This window comes from Polyodon spathula, unplaced genomic scaffold (genome assembly GCF_017654505.1).
Source record: "Polyodon spathula isolate WHYD16114869_AA unplaced genomic scaffold, ASM1765450v1 scaffolds_829, whole genome shotgun sequence".
Taxonomy (NCBI): Eukaryota; Metazoa; Chordata; class Actinopteri; order Acipenseriformes; family Polyodontidae; genus Polyodon; species Polyodon spathula.
The window spans coordinates 35,835-53,073 of NW_024472316.1; the positions used below are offsets into that span (position 1 = coordinate 35,835).

Genomic DNA, 17,239 nt, shown 5'->3' on the forward strand with positions numbered 1-17,239 from the left:
GTTTTGTAGCCCTCTTGCCCCAAAGATTCAGCATCACGTGGCTAGGGAGCCCATTCCACACCCTCACCACTCTGAAGAAGCACCTCCTTCCCAAGTCTAAATCCTCTTGTCCCCTGCCTCCCTCTCACCTGTAGTGTCCGGCAACTCTGGTGTAGCCGACTCTAAGTCCTCAAGGTCCCGGGCGTCCACAGAGACGCAGTCCAGCTGCTCGCTCAGAGAGTCCACAGACTCCCCGTCGTTCAGGGAGTCGTTGGCATGGTAACCGTTCACCCTGTCTGTCTGGGAAGCGGAATGGCATGGCTGCCCATTGAGTGCCTGTCCCAGGTCAGTCTGCCCCTCCACACACACTGCAGCTGGCTTGGGCTTCTTCTTCTTCTTCTTGGGCTGAAACGGGAGAGGGGAGACGTCACTGCAGGAACAGCCAAGGCTTTGAACACTATCCGGTGACACTTCACAATAATGGCTGGAGCTTGCCGTGGGTTTCAGTGAAACAGCTAGTATTCCCATGGCGCTCTGCACTGAATTGATTAGGAGTATGTAGCTTCTTTTATTTTTACAAAAAGCGTTGAGAGATCCAGAATAATTAAGTTTGGTGGTCCTGAGCGAATATATATTTACCAGATCTCATTTTGAAATCTATCTTGCGTTCACTTCAATTTGGAAATGCTAAAAGAAATTTCAATTCAAAATGACAAGTGTTTCAATTAGAAGTCTTTTTCAACGTCTGCAAATAGAGCTCCAGTCAAAATGACCGTCACTGAATTGGTTTTAGTATTTCTAAATTCATCACTACGGAGTGTTTAAAAGGAAGGAATGATTCACTCAAATTAAACATTTGAAACGGACAGAATTGATTCCACAGACTTAAGTTCAACGGGAAGCAAAGTGTAAAATGGTTTCTTTGTGATGTGTAAAAACATCTTTTGAATTTGCATGAAACAGCATAAACTGCACATGGACTGAATCTAAAAGAATGCAAGCAAGAGAACAAGCTACATTTTATATGAAGATACATTTAACACCAGGACCGGTCTCTGGGATGTTAACAACCTGCTTTCAAGGACTTCTTTCAAGGGCAGCAATCCTGCATTCTCATATGATTCAGGCGCCAACACACTGCATACTTAAACAGCCACACAATCACAATTCAGATCGAATCTTACCATGAAGATGCTACACTTGTGATATGTGCTAATCAATTACCATTGCAGCAATGCTGCACCAAGCTCTGTGCTGGACACTACATTTTACTCTCATGACTCTCCCCTTGGATTTCAGCACGCATGTTCCCATTTGAGACGCACCTTCTTTTTGCCAGTTACATTCCACTCTTTCAAGATATCCACTGCGCTGCCTGTTTGGGTGGGAAAACAAACATTAATTGACAAGACGTGCGAGAGGCCTGGCCTGACCCTGAACTCGAGCTGAGGGGGAACAGGCCTGGCACCCCCTCCGTGTACAGAAGCTACAGCACAGTGACAGTATTAATAAAATGAAAGAGGATTTTTGTTTAGAAATTAAAAAGTAGTGACATCATGCGTAGCATCTTTTTTTGTGGCCAGTCTTCCCTGCCTAATGCGGCAACACCCCCCCACTGCTCAGGAGAGCTAAAGGTCAGTGGATGTCCCCAGATACTCGGGCCTACACCCCGGATCTCCAGTACCAGCATGGGGAGGACAAAGTCCAGCCCACCGGGTGTCCGCTTTGAGCGCCCCAGGCATCTGACCAGTAGGGTCTGGTGCAGCACAGCGAGGAGTAATAGTCCTGGATTGTCTACCTAACCCTTAGGAGCACCAGAGCCAAAGCTCCCTGTGGAATCAATTTGGATCATGATACCCTACTGTACTCAAATACTGTAAGGCTAATGTAAATTCAAACTACATCCAAAAATCAGATTCATTTATGCAATGGGATACACGGACAGCTTAGACAAAGTTAAACACATTACAGTAACATTATTATCTAGAATTCAATGCTTCAGAGTTGCTACATTATGTGTAATAAGAGCAGTGGAATTTAAGTTGACTGCCACATGCTATGCAAAGTTATTAAAATCAAAACTATTTTTGCAATATGAAACATTAATGTAAAAACTTCCTCAAACCCTAATGACCCTTTCAGATATTGATCAACACTTTACACTATAAGCAGGCACTGTATTCGAGTTCTTCTCTACAATGCCACGCTATACAAGGTTAACAAATATTTTTGCAACACACAACGAAAATTCACCCACCCGCCCGCCCCTGGGAATAAAATCCTGTGAAAGGGATACAGTGGAGGATCTGTCTTTTACATTTTCCACATATCTATCTGGAGAAACACTTATCCAACTGTGATGAAAGTTGCTGTTAACATTTAGCAGAAGTTAGAGAGTATCTGAATCGTTCATTCATCTGTAGCTCACATTTTTGCACATATCTGCAATTAAAACATTACAGACTGTATAGCGTTGTGTACACTCTTGATATTGCAACTCAATACGGACAGGACCGCTCTACTTCGCAGATACAGCAACAGAGGGGGGATGTATGTTACACCACAATACTTTATGCAAGTTCCACTGTTTTGTGTGTAATTTTTTTTAATATCAAAAATATTACACACACTCACTTAGAGCAACCACAAGATCCTAAATTTCGATTCCCGCTCAGTCCCTGCATCGGCTGTAGGGGAGGAAGGCAGGGGGAGGCGTGGAAGGGTTGGTTGAACTCATTCCTACATGGCTTTGATCAGCATGGAGACCCTTGGCAAAGTCATAACACTGGGGCTCCGCTCCACCTTGAGACTGACTGATTGATTCTGCAGCCCTCTGCAGTGGTACAGCATACTAATGACTGGATCTCCATTCTTATGTATTTGTGTGAAATACACACAAAAAAACTAGAGAACTGCAACCACGCCAAAGTGTGGTTTATTCATAGTCTTTAAACATTATTCTCTTCACAAAAATATACATTGGACTTGTATAAACCTTTGTGCTGTGGCCATTATAGTAATTCGTACATTTTACAAGTTACTACCTGCTTGGTCCTTCAAAACCATATTCAAATGTTATAACTTAACTTCTGTACAACATAAGAGACCTGAAACATTTTCCGTAATCAAAAACAGAGAGTCAGATTTTGGTTTGCTTTAGACTCTGTCAATATTTGTGTCCATGGTTTAAAGGACCACATGTTATTTCTCCTTTAGAAGTTCTCTCATCGCCACGGCAACTCACACAACAGCGCAGGAAAGCCGAAGGTCAGGGGGCGTCCTCCGATTCCGCGGCCAGGACAATCACCTCTTTGCACCCAGGAGCGGGTGTCGGAGCTGCCAGCCTCAGGAAGCCAGTACTGCAGGCGCCCACTTGAGCTCACTGGGATCCTAAAGTTCAAGACTTGCTAAAGTTCTGGGATCAATTAGCTACTGGGATCCGAACGAGCCTTGGAGTCGAATACCTTCCTCTTTCAGGTCCCCCCACATCAGGCCAGAACTCATCCGAAAGACCGTCATCATGACCTTGATTCAGACACCCTCACCAGCTTGTGCCAAGCCTATAGCAAGTTTCATCACAAAGTGCATGCAGCTGAACTGCAGCCCCACTGTATCCCTGTTGCTGGGAGAGTCACAGGGGGGTAATGAAGGAGGGAGAGGGCATTACCGTCCACAAAGGACTGCACGGCTCGGTCCACACAGTTGTCATAATGCTGCAGCACCAGAACAATCTCATTGTTGCTTCTGTTGGGCACGACTGCTCTCACAGCGCCGATCTGAAACACAGGTAGTTTGGAGCTCACTGCAAAAGTCACGACATTATCAAGGACTTGTTTAGTCTTGATTTATTCGTAAAAAAAAGGCAATAAATCATAGTTTGACGGTCCACATTTGAGACCTATATAACATCTGGAGGTGCACAACAGGTAAGAGTTAGGGAATTATTGGGTTAGCTGAAACCCCTTTATTAAACAGCCAGATCACTTCCTGCCCAGCGCTTTACCTTTTCCTTCATTTTCTCAAAGCTTCCTCCTTGAGACATCACCATTTTGGAGTGGGTGTCAAAAAACACTCCTGTAGGATCTAGGAGAGAAAAGAAAAAAAAAATCTGTTTGCATGTCAACACACAATTCAATTACAGCAGTCATGAAAAGTACTAATGTTATCAAGACTACCTGGTTAAACCCATTTGAATAAAAACTTCACACACTCTGGTGTCTGCAGCCAGTATCTTGTACTGGAAACCGTCATATTGCACAGTTCCCTGGGAAAGATGATGGCTACTTAAGATTTCATTAAAAATTAAGGACCACATTAAATCACGCGACAAAGACCTGCTTCGTTAGATCATCTCCAGTGACAGACAGAGAGCACAGTTTCAGTATACCAAGCCTCTCCTGGCTACAACGAAACAAATTCCTTTTTCAGTAGCTTATTAAAAAAAGGTTACAAGCTCAAGAAATAGGTACACTCCCTAACACGAGCCTACCAGACTAGAGGGAGGCACGAGTCGCTATAATGCCACCTAGCAAGAGCCACAGGCAGAATGTTGCTCTAGGCCCTGCTACACAGAACCATTGCGATGCATGAAAAATGTCAAAAGTGCACAAACAGAGGGTCCTCAACCTGAAAAAGGGCAAAGATTTGTTTAAAAGTTTGAAACTACAGTCAAATACAACACAAAGCTTCTGCAGGAGGTCAGGAGTGTACAACAGAAGTTTGGTACAAAATCAAGGCAGTTATCTTGCACACCATGTCTGTTGCAGACAGAGAAACGGCCTCCATCTGTGCAGAAGGTTTTTCTTTGAACAAGCAGGCATAATCAAAACAGCCCGTGAAGCACAGGCAAGGTTTTCAATCGTACACGTCCTCGGGTTAGCGGGCCGCCTTGCCAGAGTCCATCAAAACGCACGCTGTCAGCAGGAGCAACGCTAGCCTGAACAATAAACTTAAACTAGCAATGCAGCTTTTAAAAACACCGCGCTACAGGGGATCCCTTCCCTCAGGCTTCGGGTCATTCCTAAAAAGGTATAGACATTCTTTGCATACACACACACACTTGCACCCCCAGGCTGTTATTCAAGTTACCCAGTGCAGACACACCGATGTTTTGTTAAGTATAACATCATGCAGGAGCATGCATTTAACACAGGGAGTGGAGCTCTGCTGCGGTAGCTGCAGGAAGCATTCTTAATGACATTGGTCCTGCTGAAGCAATGTTGAGGTCTACTTTATTTATGGACCGTGACAATAAAGACATGAATAGGTAGCACCATTTTATTTATACATAAACACACACACAAAACCGGTATTCAGCTGACTATACATAGGTCTTGAAGTTTGAGTTATTTTTGATCACGTGACGTTGCGTTAAATAAACTTGAGCCTATTTGGTTTACCAATTAAAAAAAATAAAAAAATCAGAAAAAGCTGTCAATTACAAAAATCACTTTTTTTTTTACCTTCATATCTTGACTGATCCAAACTGCGTTTCACTGTTGCAGACGCCTAGTTTATCGCTGTGTTTTTATTTCCACTCATTTAACCTTTAGTATAAAAACACAGAGTATGAAGTTTACACGGACAGCAAGACCATTTAAAATTTCCTTGATTTGTAGCAAAAGAGAAACATTCTTAAACCCAGTCTTTAAAATGAGTAGGTCTCTATTAGGATGCAAATACAGCTTAAACTACTAACTCACATTTAAAAGATTAGAGATTTGGAAAATAAACATTCAAGCCCAAACTGTACACAAAACAACACCCAAGCATAGAGGAACACACATTAGTGGACACACTCATTAGACAAGTACCAAGAGAGATCTCTCTCGCTGCAATGCACTGGATCCATAAAAGTGAATTGTTTGTTTCATAAATTAAAAAGTCAACTCAGGACAGCGTTTGAAACAGCCTCAGCAGTCCGTGGGACTGTTTCCCCATCGCACTTAGACACACATGTTGGCTTTCATTCGTCTACTTCTAGGGTTTACATTAGTACTACTGAAATCTTACAGTGGAGTGTTTAAAGACACCGACATTCAGGTTACAAGATGAAGGTACACAATGGTGTACAAAACACACTGCAGGGTTAATTCCCGAGCCTGCAAGTGCAGATCCTGGAATGACGCAGCACAGCTGTGCTCCGTGGTCCCACCCAGCATTCACAGATACATTGCACGCAATACAGCACCTGTTGCTCAGAAAGTGTGCCGTTTGCATTGCAGATAAGCTCCGTCACACTCCGTCAGCTGACTGCAAACGAAGCCTGACCAGCTGAGACAGAACGCTGAGGGAACAAGGTACCCGAGAGCGTGTCAGAGCAGATAGTGAACGCAATCAGAATATGGGCGTCTTCAATTAAAACACCACTAAAAAAACACAGCCGTCATTAAACTTGGTAGCCTTATCAAATCACATTGGATATTTACAGCATCGATAAACGTGTCCACCTAGCAACACCCACAACTGTGCTGACAGACGATAAATATTAATATGTAAGTATCTTACAGCATCTTATGCAATTCCCCAGTTCTCTAGAAGTCTAGTTTAGAATCAGACAATCCGTTCAAGATATCGGGATCTATTTCAATGACCTAAACTGTGGCCCCGTTGGGGTGATTTATAGACCCACGAAACAGAGGTCATCCAGACACAGAACACAAATCGTGGAAGGTGTATAAATACTAGCTGTGTTTCTATAGTGCTAAATGCAGTAAAATTAGGTCATTTGGTTACTCCAATACGAGGACGGTATAAAGATCCGCCACGGTTTAGATCCTTAAAATAGACCAGAGTTTAACAGCACAGCCAGCTCCTCATTTAATAATGAATGAAAGCTGCAGTGTGAAGAATATCTTCTTATAACAGACGTCCTTGTCGAGTGCTTCCGAATTGAAGGCACAGCCTTAACTAGACCAGATCTGGTCTTTTTTTCTGCTACATCGCCTCACACTCCGAGCGACTGCAGCGGGTTGCACTGCGTCAGGGTCTCGCTCAGGATTCTGTTAGTTCACATTTCGAAAGACCAGTTTATGGGTTTGGATGGACTTTGCACCAGGATGAAGGCGCTTTCTACTGTTACTCTCTCCGCTGTCTGGGTCTACTGAGGAGGGCACAGACAACTATTCTTACAGTCTGGAGATTCACAGGAGTGCCTGTGCAGAGTAAGCCTGTTCACCCCGTTTATTTTATTTTCAGGTTTTGGTGAATTTTATGTTCATGACATGCGATGCAAGAGGGCAGCTGCTGTCAGGACTGGCCCAGGTACAGCAGACCCCAGGACATCTTCCCCCCTCCGGCTCTGCAAATCAATCTGGACTTGAACCTGCCCTGCCTGCCACCGGGTCCTCTGCCCTCAAGTGTCACAAACTGTGCGGCGGCAGCTTTGTGTTGCAGACCATCGTTCACTGCAGACCTGGGCTCACTCACGACTGCAATTCATTGCAATTCAAATGTAGCTAAACCTTGGAACACCTGTGTAAACTGTCACTCTTCCATATAAAGCCAATCAATTGCAGTTCACTTGTGCATTTGTCACACAATCATTAATCTTGGATTTAACCATTTTTTAAGAGAGACCCCATTTGTTTGATGAATTATTTATTTATTTTTTTTAAAGTTAGAAGTTCCTAAATTTATGCCTGCGATTCTTGCTTGGAATAAATAGGGGTTAAAATGTGAACGCATGTAGTTTGCTATTTTAGTAAAATATAATTACTGCAGCATAACTGATCGAACAAAACAGCACTGATTGTAAATGCAGTTTCAGCAAACTGCTATGCTGCGATTGTGACCGAGCTCAAGTCTGCCCCCTGGCACTGCCACACTCTACCGATCACACCCAGACCCCCCCAGAGGCACAAGGGTTAACAGCGATTTATACTGTAGGAATAGTGCAATAAAATGCCACAGCAGATAAATCAAACACATGCAGTGGAAAACAAGGCTGTACACGGAGAGCAGCCTGAATGTGTCCTTGATTCAGTCACTTCAGGGGAGAGCACTGTGGGGTCATGCAGTTTGAAGAGCTATTTAAAAAAAGGCACCAGTATTAAACTGAAGAGCCGTGCTCCCATTAGAGAGAGCCTCTTGCATGTGCTGAATGCAATCCAGGAAACGGAAAGGTTAAAATATAGAACACAAAGCCTATTGTATAACATTTATGGTGCTGACACATTAATAATTTTATGACCGGTTTTAAGGGTTTCAAGAGTACATGGACTCTAGGCTACATCACATGACTAAATGAGAACGGCCTATATTTTCCCCTATGGTCGCGTCAAAAGCAAACTGCCTCCACCATAGTTACTGTATTATACGGGCAATCTGCCCAGTGAAGAATTGAGCCCAGTGGTGATGAGACATAAAGCAGTAACTTTCACCCCCACCATAGCGGTGAATACAGAACAAGAGTCATCAATATGAAGAGAAAGATCACTGCAGAGAAGCACAAAACAGACCAATACAATCCGTCATCATTTGAAACAGCTGCTCGCATCAGACAAGCGATTCATAAAATACACTAGGAGTCAGTACTAGGGGAGTAACCTATGATGCCTGACTTGAGACACTCTGTGGATTCAAATATATACGCTGGAGAACTACATAGTACCAAGACAACTTCTAGAAAAGAAATAATGATTTACAGAATGACAGGGAAGTGGGATTGTAGTCTTGTCCTCAGAAGCCTTTAGCCAGAAACCCAGTTTTGAGTGTAAAAAGAGAAAATATCATACACGATCATTCCTCACTGGTAGAAAGGGGGTCATATCTGGGGGTACCACTGCACTTGTGGGAGTCTCCTCATTAAAAACAGAGAATAAAACTGGCCCTCCACTACATCCCCCTGCCAGGGATAATAAATATACAGAACATAAGCATGTGTTTCTGATACAAGGCAGCAAGGTCCCATCCCATTATATTCTGCGACTGTCCTGCTCACAGCAGGCTCAAAAGAATGCTGTTATCAACCATGCCCCCCCCCCCCCCTCCTCCCTCCCTCCCCAGAGTGCCTTGCAGCACAACACCCAAATGAAACGAGGCTCAGTGTGGTCATCTTTTCAGAAGCAGCGTGTTGCTTTGGGTCTGCACAGCAGGTGTTAAAACCATCAGAGGAACAAGTCTTTGACGAGCAGAGGCAGAGAAACAAAACACAACCACCCAAAACCCTTTGAGTTTCTGAAAGACTGAACAGAAAGCGTGCGCAGGAAAGCAGGGCTAAAGACACAGCCCAGCTCACTAGCGGGTGTAAGGATGCCTTCAGGTTTATCAGCTCCTGCTTCACTCAACAGCAGCCGAGTGCTGGTAGCAGCTGTCACTAAAGACGAAAGGAGTTCAGGGTCTCTGGTGCCAAAGCCAAATAATTGGATTTGTTTTTGCGTCTTTGTTGACGAATGGGGAGAGTGCAGGAAACAGGATCCTGTTTTCCCTGCTCGAGGTCCGATTAGACCTCAGTCAATATGTTTGTCACTTAGTTGTACGCAGCAGACCACGAGAACCCGCCGTTTCAGGGTTAGAGGCAAGTTTCATTTCTTTACTTTAAAAATCCAAACCCTTCAAAAACACACACACCCGCCCAGAGAGATCCTTGCTGAAGGCGTTAAAATCAGGTTTGCTATGCTGATTTTAAAAGTAAAACTTTTAAAAATTGATAGTCACAGCGGCACCCGAGCATGTTTTGAAGTGAAATGACACATTTCTCGTTAAATTTAATAGAAGACAGCCTTCAGCATCACAAGTGGAGATGGAATGAGCACCTTTGGCAAATACATTTTTAAACTTTGCAATACTGACTAATGGAACTTTGCAAAAGTAGGTACTAAATGATAGGCAAGTTTACCGTTTATAACAGCTGCTGTTTATAACATGAGAACAAAAGAATTTATAATCCAGAGGAGGCCTTTCAGTCCATCCAGTTCCCAGGAGCGGACTGATCTCAAAACTGTCAAGTCAGTCCCTAAATGATCAATGACTGAGCAGAAGCAATATGGCTAGGTATCCCACTCCATAACTTTTCATAAGTCTCCACTTCCAACTAGGTCATGGTTAAATTTCAGCCACGATCTTACCTACTGTACCTAGACTGTGTAGAATTCCCCGTGACTGAAACAGGTGTCATTGTTCTGCCCCCACCCCATGCTGTGGCCTACGTGTACATTGCACAGTGAACTATCTCCATACAGCACACAGCGTTTAAAAGTGTGCTTTCAAAGAACAGTGGAAATCTGCAAAAATGTTTTCCATTGTACCTGCGTCACTGAGATATTAATGGAACGCTAAAAGCAGGTGATAGAATGTCACCGTACAAGTTTTGCTCTTGTGCGTCTTATTGTTTTAGGACATGTCATCCGTGCAGTTTGGCCGAGAGGACAGACGTGAAGCGGGAGAGATAGCCAACAAGAAACTTATTAAGAAGTCACAAAAACTAGGACCGTACTCAGGATGTAGCTACTATTTAAAAAGTTGTTTTCCAACTTTGGTATGTTTTATAAAAACTGGTTGACCAGTATATAGAGGAGAAGCTGGACTGCAATGGACAATGCTGCTTGGTTGACTTTTTCACACTATTTACAGTAGTTTACAAGAAACGGTATTTCTGGTATTAACTGAAAAATTCTCAGAAGCCATTTTCCAAACGCAGTGAGAAAGAGAAGATGTGCCCTTATATTCTTACTTCTTTCGCTGCATGACGGATCGTACCGGAACAGAGGTACGGATCACGATACAAGACCAAAAGCAACGTCGGTCACTGCAGTTCACCAAGTGGTTCTTGAACGAAGCGAGTTTAATAGTGAGCAAGACTACACACTGTCCCCGTCCCGTTTCAGTTTAACGAAATGGTCTGCCATGAAATCATTTAATCTTATTAAAAGATCCTATTGTGATGCATCTCCTAGAATGATTCACTTAGTAGTACCAGGACATTAGTGTATCATTACACCCCCCAGCCATTAAAACAGTCACTGTGTTCAAAAATGACACACGGGTAATGGACAACTGGTAGATGGTTTAAAAAAAAAAAAAAAAAAAAAAAAAAAAAAGCACTGCATGAATATTGAACTTGGCACAAACCAAAAAAAACTCTTCCCGAAGCCCAAAAATTGAAAAAAAAAAAATAAATCCAACGCAGCACATAAACCCTTTTCTGTTTTTCAACATCTGTTTTCCATATTTATTTCAGATTTCCAGGGCAGTATTAATAGCAGCGAAGCATCCGGGCTGCACACTCAAACAGAAGACACTTCTTACAGGGACCAGAGCCACTGGACAGGAGTGCACCGACCGAGACAAGGTGTTTGCGTTTCCAGAGATGGACTCACTGAAAGGACCCTCCTAGCTCTCTCTCTTCAGAACTTTAACCCTCTTCTGTTGTCGTGGGCAGCTGTAGCCGGGAGTGCCAGGCGGTGGAAACTGGTCATGGTTGCATGAAACGGGTTGGTCTCCATTCCACAGGCACAGTAATATTTGTTTTTGGGAAGGTACAAAACCTTTTTTTAGGCTTTGGCACGTCAATCACAGTTTAGATCCGGCTACACCCAACTGTGTTGCCAGGATGGCATCTGAAAGCCCCGCACAGGTTTCCAACATCAGCTTCAGGGTGCACACATGACAAAACGTACTACATTTCCTACAACCAGCTTCTTCACAGCAATACTGCTCACTGCTGGAATCTAAATCTTACATGCAATACAGTTTCTGAACGTCAGAAATTAGACAGTTTTGTGTAATTTAAAATTAATAAAATGGCTCTTGAACTTTTGAAATAAGTGTGTAAAGCTGTAAGGGTTTAAACGTTAATCATTCTTGGGCTCCCCGAGTGGCGCATCCAGTAAAGGCGCTCCGCGTGGACTGCAGGACGAGCCCTATAGCCTGGAGCTCGCTGGTTCAGGTGCAGGCTATTCCACTGCTGACAGCAGATGGGAGTTTCCAGCCAGGGTGTCCTCGGCTCACCGCGCACCAGTGATCCTAGTGGACTGGCCGAGATGCCTGCCTGCAAGTTGCCCAGAACTGCATGGTCCTCTGACACTGTAGCTCCGAGGTGGCTGCATGACGGTCCCGCAGAGTGAAAAGAAGCGGACGGCTGCACACTTTGAAAAGTAATTGGCGATTCCAAATACATGTAAAAAAATTTAAGCAAATAAAATAAACATGTAGTCTATCAAAACATATTTAAAGCCTTAGGGAAGTGTCTGAACTATAAACTATAAAATATAAGCCTGTAAATCAACTAGTCTCTGAACCAAACAAATCAATCCTGTTCCCTCAAAGTTCCCCCTTGCTCTCCTCTGGCTTCGAAGAGCAGATCTCCTCAAGAGAGTGTTTCTGGAATCTACTTACCCTTCTGAGCAGGTTTCTTGGACATTCTGCTTTCCACAACTTGAACACGCGCCCAACAGGATGCTGCTATCCTTAAATGAACTTCCTGGCTTTCGAATTTCCTCGCTCTCCTTCACTCCGAGATGAGGACCAGATTGAGGCCACAGAAGTGTCACTGGGACTCCTTGGGGTTTCCAAAAGGCTTCAGAGTCACTAATGCCCTGAAACTTTCGTATATTGTTTCGTAGGAGCAAATGTTACAAAAAAAAAAAAAAAATCCTCTTTTCCCCCTTCTCAAGTTGGCTTGTGGTTGTCGTTTGAACTGCCCTGCGCAATGCCAAAAGCAGCTCGTATTACAAACCGTGGAAGCTCACAATCTTGAATCAGAAGCCATGCACTGCAGCTCAGAGCGAGACACTTCGTCCTCTCTCACACACACTGGATCCTCAACTCCGCTCTGCAGAAACCTGGAAACAGAAATCAAAACTAAATGAAGCAACTTTTCCCCCATCTATATCTGTAGGCAGTACAGAAGCTGAAGCTTGATAAATGGGAGGGGAAGGAACAGGAGATACTGGGTTTGAATCTCAAAGCCTTGTACCTATATGACTAACTAATAACAGGTTTGAGGCAGTCATTTTAAAATATACAATGTTCAGTTAGGATTCCTCACCACAGCAACCCCTACTGCAGCTCAGGACAACCGGAGAGAAGGGTCGTCCTCCGATCCCCGAGCCAGTCAACCCAGAGCTCCACAGTAACCACGGACAACCTACTGGAGGGCAAAGACCAGCTCTGCAGGTCTCCACTCTGAGCTCACTGGGTGCCTGGCCAGCAGTGACCAACAAATCAATGCAACGTTCCCTGCAGAATCCACGGCGAAGACCAGCAACTTCAAAGTCTGGAACCCACCCTGCACATCACACCAGGGCACACACAGCACTGCTTTGAATCATAAAGCCGACAGACAGCACTGCAAGATCTTCTCCGCTCCACACTAACAGATACTCAAGACTGCAATAGTTCATTTCAGTTTGTGATGTTTTAGAGCTTGGTGTGCCTGTACTCTTTAATTAACAGTTCAGTGACTGATTAGTGCCAGACTCAGGGAGGGAAGCAGAATTCCCACTGGAGAGCAGTTTGATCCAATCCTGGTTTCACTAAGAGTTTATGAGGGAACCATTATCTTTCTCCCTCACCATCTAAAAAATAATACTACAAACAATGGTGCACTGCTGGCAGGACTGTATAAAACTAGTTAATAAAATTGGACATTGAATATTAAATCTGGTATACTAACAGGCGCCTATGTAAAATGTATCAAAGATGTTATGTGTTCTGTGCTTGTTTTGGACCTGTGGATAAAACACTTTCTGGTAAACCGCAATGAAGTAAACACTGTAAAAAAAAAAAAAAAAATTATAAAAACTAAATGCAACAGTTTTATTTTCTTTAGAAGGGTGCACACTTATCGAAGACACAGGTTGTATGTGTTTTGTAGACTGGGTAAAAAAGTAAGCTTACTGGGTTTGTTAGATAATCTGTGGCTTGTCCGAGTGCTAGGTGGGGCTGGGAGGCGCAGAGGGATGCGGTGTTGCCTGGTTGCAAGCAAGGCCGTCTCTGGGGAAGGGGCGCGCGGTACGCACGGCCGTCTCTGGGGAAGGGGCGCGCGGTACGCACGGCCGTCTCTGGGGAAGGGGCGCGCGGTACGCACGGCCGTCTCTGGGGAAGGGGCGCGCGGTACGCACGGCCGTCTCTGGGGAAGGGGCGCGCGGTACGCACGGCCGTCTCTGGGGAAGGGGCGCGCGGTACGCACGGCCGTCTCTGGGGAAGGGGCGCGCGGTACGCACGGCCGTCTCTCTAGTAGGACGGAAAGGCTATTTTTCTAATTCAGTATGGGTTTATATTGTTTATTCATTTGATTTATTTACAGAGTAATATTTTGGATGCGCATTGTGTAAATTAATACGTGGGTTTAATAAACCTTATATATATATATGCGTTACTGATGTTATTTATGATTCCTCTCCTTGGTGATCTTGGGAGAGAATTTTTTTCCATTGTTTTGCAAGGGAAGGAGTAGCACAGACCTATTAGAAAACCCCTTGTGTTACTTGATGCATTTTACAGTTTGCAATAAATTTGCTTTTTAGCCATGTAATCTTTCTAAAATATTTTTTTATTACATTATTTTATTCGGTTCTGCAAAACACAACTGCTTATATACACTGTAGCTAATCAAACTCGTATCAAAACATGGAAACTTATGCAACAGGAGTCTTATTCCTATCCCTCTGTGGATATACAACATTGAATTAATGACACTCACCTTCAAGAGTTCACTTCCCGGTAAAATTGAACAAGCAAGACAGCAAACTCCTGCTGCAGTGACGCTCCAAGCGTAGTTTCGTTTCCTCACACAAGTCCAGGGAATAGAAACCTAAAGCAGATTAGCAAAACACACCCACAGTAAACACCACCTGCGTCAGTCCCCAGAGAGAGAGAGAGAGAGTATGCCGTCCAACCTGCCATGCATTTACCAGTAGTCATGCTGTGCTACTGGTATTATAAATAACAAAAAAACATATATCCTGGATTACTGCTGGAAGGTCATGGCCTGAAGTGGGTTGATTTTGTGCTTCTCTATTGTGGGGAAGTTCTTATTCAGAACAGCAAAATGTGATACCAAATGAGTGAATTCACACTAGCTTCTAGTATTCGTAAAGTGACTTCAGTTATGTGCTAATCTTGCGTAACTAGGTGACCTCTTTAGCCTTCTCACGAGAAGTAAAATAACTTAACAGGAAACATTAACCTGTGTAAGAAATATAAGAAAAGTTACGAATGAGAGGCCATTCAGCTCATCCGCGCTCGTCACGTTCTTAGGAGCGGCTTCATCTCTCTCGTCAAATCTGGTCTTAAAGGATCCCAGGGATAGGTGGTCCATTTCATACCCTCACAACTCTGTGTGAAGTAGTGTCTCCTTCCTGTCTTAAGTCTCTCTACTTCCAGCTGTGTCCTCTGATCCTGCTTTCTGTGCTGTGCTTGAAGTATTGGCTAGTGTTAACTCAATCAACTCCCTTTCAGATTGGAAACACTTCAACCTCCTCCCCCCAACTCTTCTTTGAAGGCTAAACAGATTCAGTTCTCTCAAAGCAAGCATAAGGACCCTATTCAAACCAACAAAAATGGAAAGCCAGCTACATTTTTTGGTAGGATGCTACTCAGTCAGATTTTAACCTCAGAGGCAGCAGGCAAGTGAATAAACCAGCAGCGCCACCTAGAAGCTGAATTTCTTTTGCAAAACACTAAGCCAACTAGCTACAGCTGTACGAGAGTCGAAACTTGTCTTGCGTTATTCAAATCTTAAAATAAAGACTGAAATTCAGCTGGATCTAAAATTAATCTATATTGAAACCCTATTTCATTTTTGTAGCCCCACAGCTAAAGTGCATAGATACAGAGTGTTCAAAAAAAGAAGTCACAGTGAGGGCTACCCAGGTGATCTGAATTTTCCCCAGAGTGTATTTCAGACACTATGGCTCTTAGGGTTGCATTTCATTTTATAAATGTTTCAACACGCTTAAACATTAACCACTAAAAAAAGGAAACACAAAGACCTCTCCATAGAGTGCTGTTACTTGCTTACAATGCACTACAAAATGAAATGTGTGCAAGGCTACATGCATGTGGAAAAGAACCGCCACTGTGCGCACAGAGTGTACAAACGCTACAGCCGACCTGTGAGCGACCTGCATTCCTTTCACAAGGGCTGGCCAAAGCTGGCTCTTCCACTCCAGGTCTTTGTTCCAACCCAGCTTAAACTCGTTAAACTGAACCAATTAAACTCCATCCAGACCCTGAAGTAGCCGATTATCTCACTGTACCTGTTAAACTTGCAGTGGAACAACCCTCCAGGACTGGGAATGGACTCCCCCTGGAAAGCTGACCAACTTGTATTTTAACACATGGCTGGGGTCACCAATCCCATCCCTCCTGGTTTTTAGTTCCAACAGTACTCTAAATTACTTAATTGGTCCAATTAATGTAGGGTACAGCTGGAACAGAAGCCAGGAGCGCCACGGACCCCACAGGACCAGGGCTGGAGACCCCTAGTACAGGGAGTTGGCCATTGCAAAGCAATGTTGCAGTTTCTTAAAATACTAGATAAAAAGTGATTAAGTTAATATTTGGTAACCGTGTTTTGAGGCCGGTAGTGATCCCGGTGGTAGCTTGCAGTCTCTGAACTGTCTGTATAGACTCTATACCATAAAACGCAAACACACACTCCTGCAGTACCGCCACACACTGCAATGTGAGAATATACCAGCAATACCCCAACAGCAAACAGGGCATTCCTAAGAGCAAAGCCGCTAAATATTGCTCTCTACAAACGAGAGAACAAGCCCCACTGAATTTAAAAGAAATCGCCCACCCTCCCCCGGACAGCAAGACAGGAGTATCCCAACCAACTCACACACTGCGTTAGAAAATCACATACTGTGAGCTACTTAATAAAACAAACACCCCATGAAAGTAAGAAGGGATCAAATAAATTCAAACAGCGTCGTTACAGCGTGAATTATTCGCCCCTGAGCTGGTGCATACAGGGGGGTAGTAGTTCAGTTCTTATTTTAAGCGCTGCAATGATTTTTTTTTTTTAAATCACACACAGATTTTACTGTTATCCTCCAAACACAGAAATCCGTGACATGCACAGAAACGCGTCCCCCCTCCCTAACAGCGCATCTGTTTGCAGGGAGCTGTTGCAGCTCGCCTCCGCTGTCTAGTCTGCTAGTTTTAACATTAACAGTCGTGTTTTATTTCATTGTATTTTTTAATTTAAACAGGATCTCTCACCCGCTATCGCCGCTTCTCCGTCTCTCTCTCTCCTCAGCCTGCGACGCGCGTCATTTCCACGCTCCCTCTTAAGACAGTCCGCCCC

At 43.9% G+C, this 17,239-nt stretch overlaps 1 protein-coding gene across 6 annotated transcripts in view; it reads right to left on the minus strand.

Moving 5' to 3' along the window:
• Positions 1-17,239, minus strand: part of spats2 (spermatogenesis associated serine rich 2) — a 30,140-nt gene extending 12,901 nt beyond the window's left edge. Inside the window, exons 1-8 of one of the 6 annotated variants that reach the window (XM_041241912.1) lie at positions 17,155-17,239; positions 14,624-14,734; positions 12,968-13,207; positions 12,316-12,761; positions 3,983-4,062; positions 3,647-3,755; positions 1,305-1,354; positions 129-384 (exon numbers count right to left, since the gene is read on the minus strand). In XM_041241912.1, coding sequence (XP_041097846.1) covers positions 129-384; positions 1,305-1,354; positions 3,647-3,755; positions 3,983-4,062; positions 12,316-12,340 — 520 coding nt within the window. In that variant the 5' untranslated portion in view covers positions 12,341-12,761; positions 12,968-13,207; positions 14,624-14,734; positions 17,155-17,239. Of the gene's footprint in view, positions 1-128; positions 385-1,304; positions 1,355-3,646; positions 3,756-3,982; positions 4,063-5,441; positions 5,461-12,315; positions 12,762-12,967; positions 13,208-14,623; positions 14,735-17,154 lie in introns of those variants that run through there. The other 5 variants (XM_041241911.1, XM_041241914.1, XM_041241913.1 and 2 more) reach the window with 5 other exon arrangements.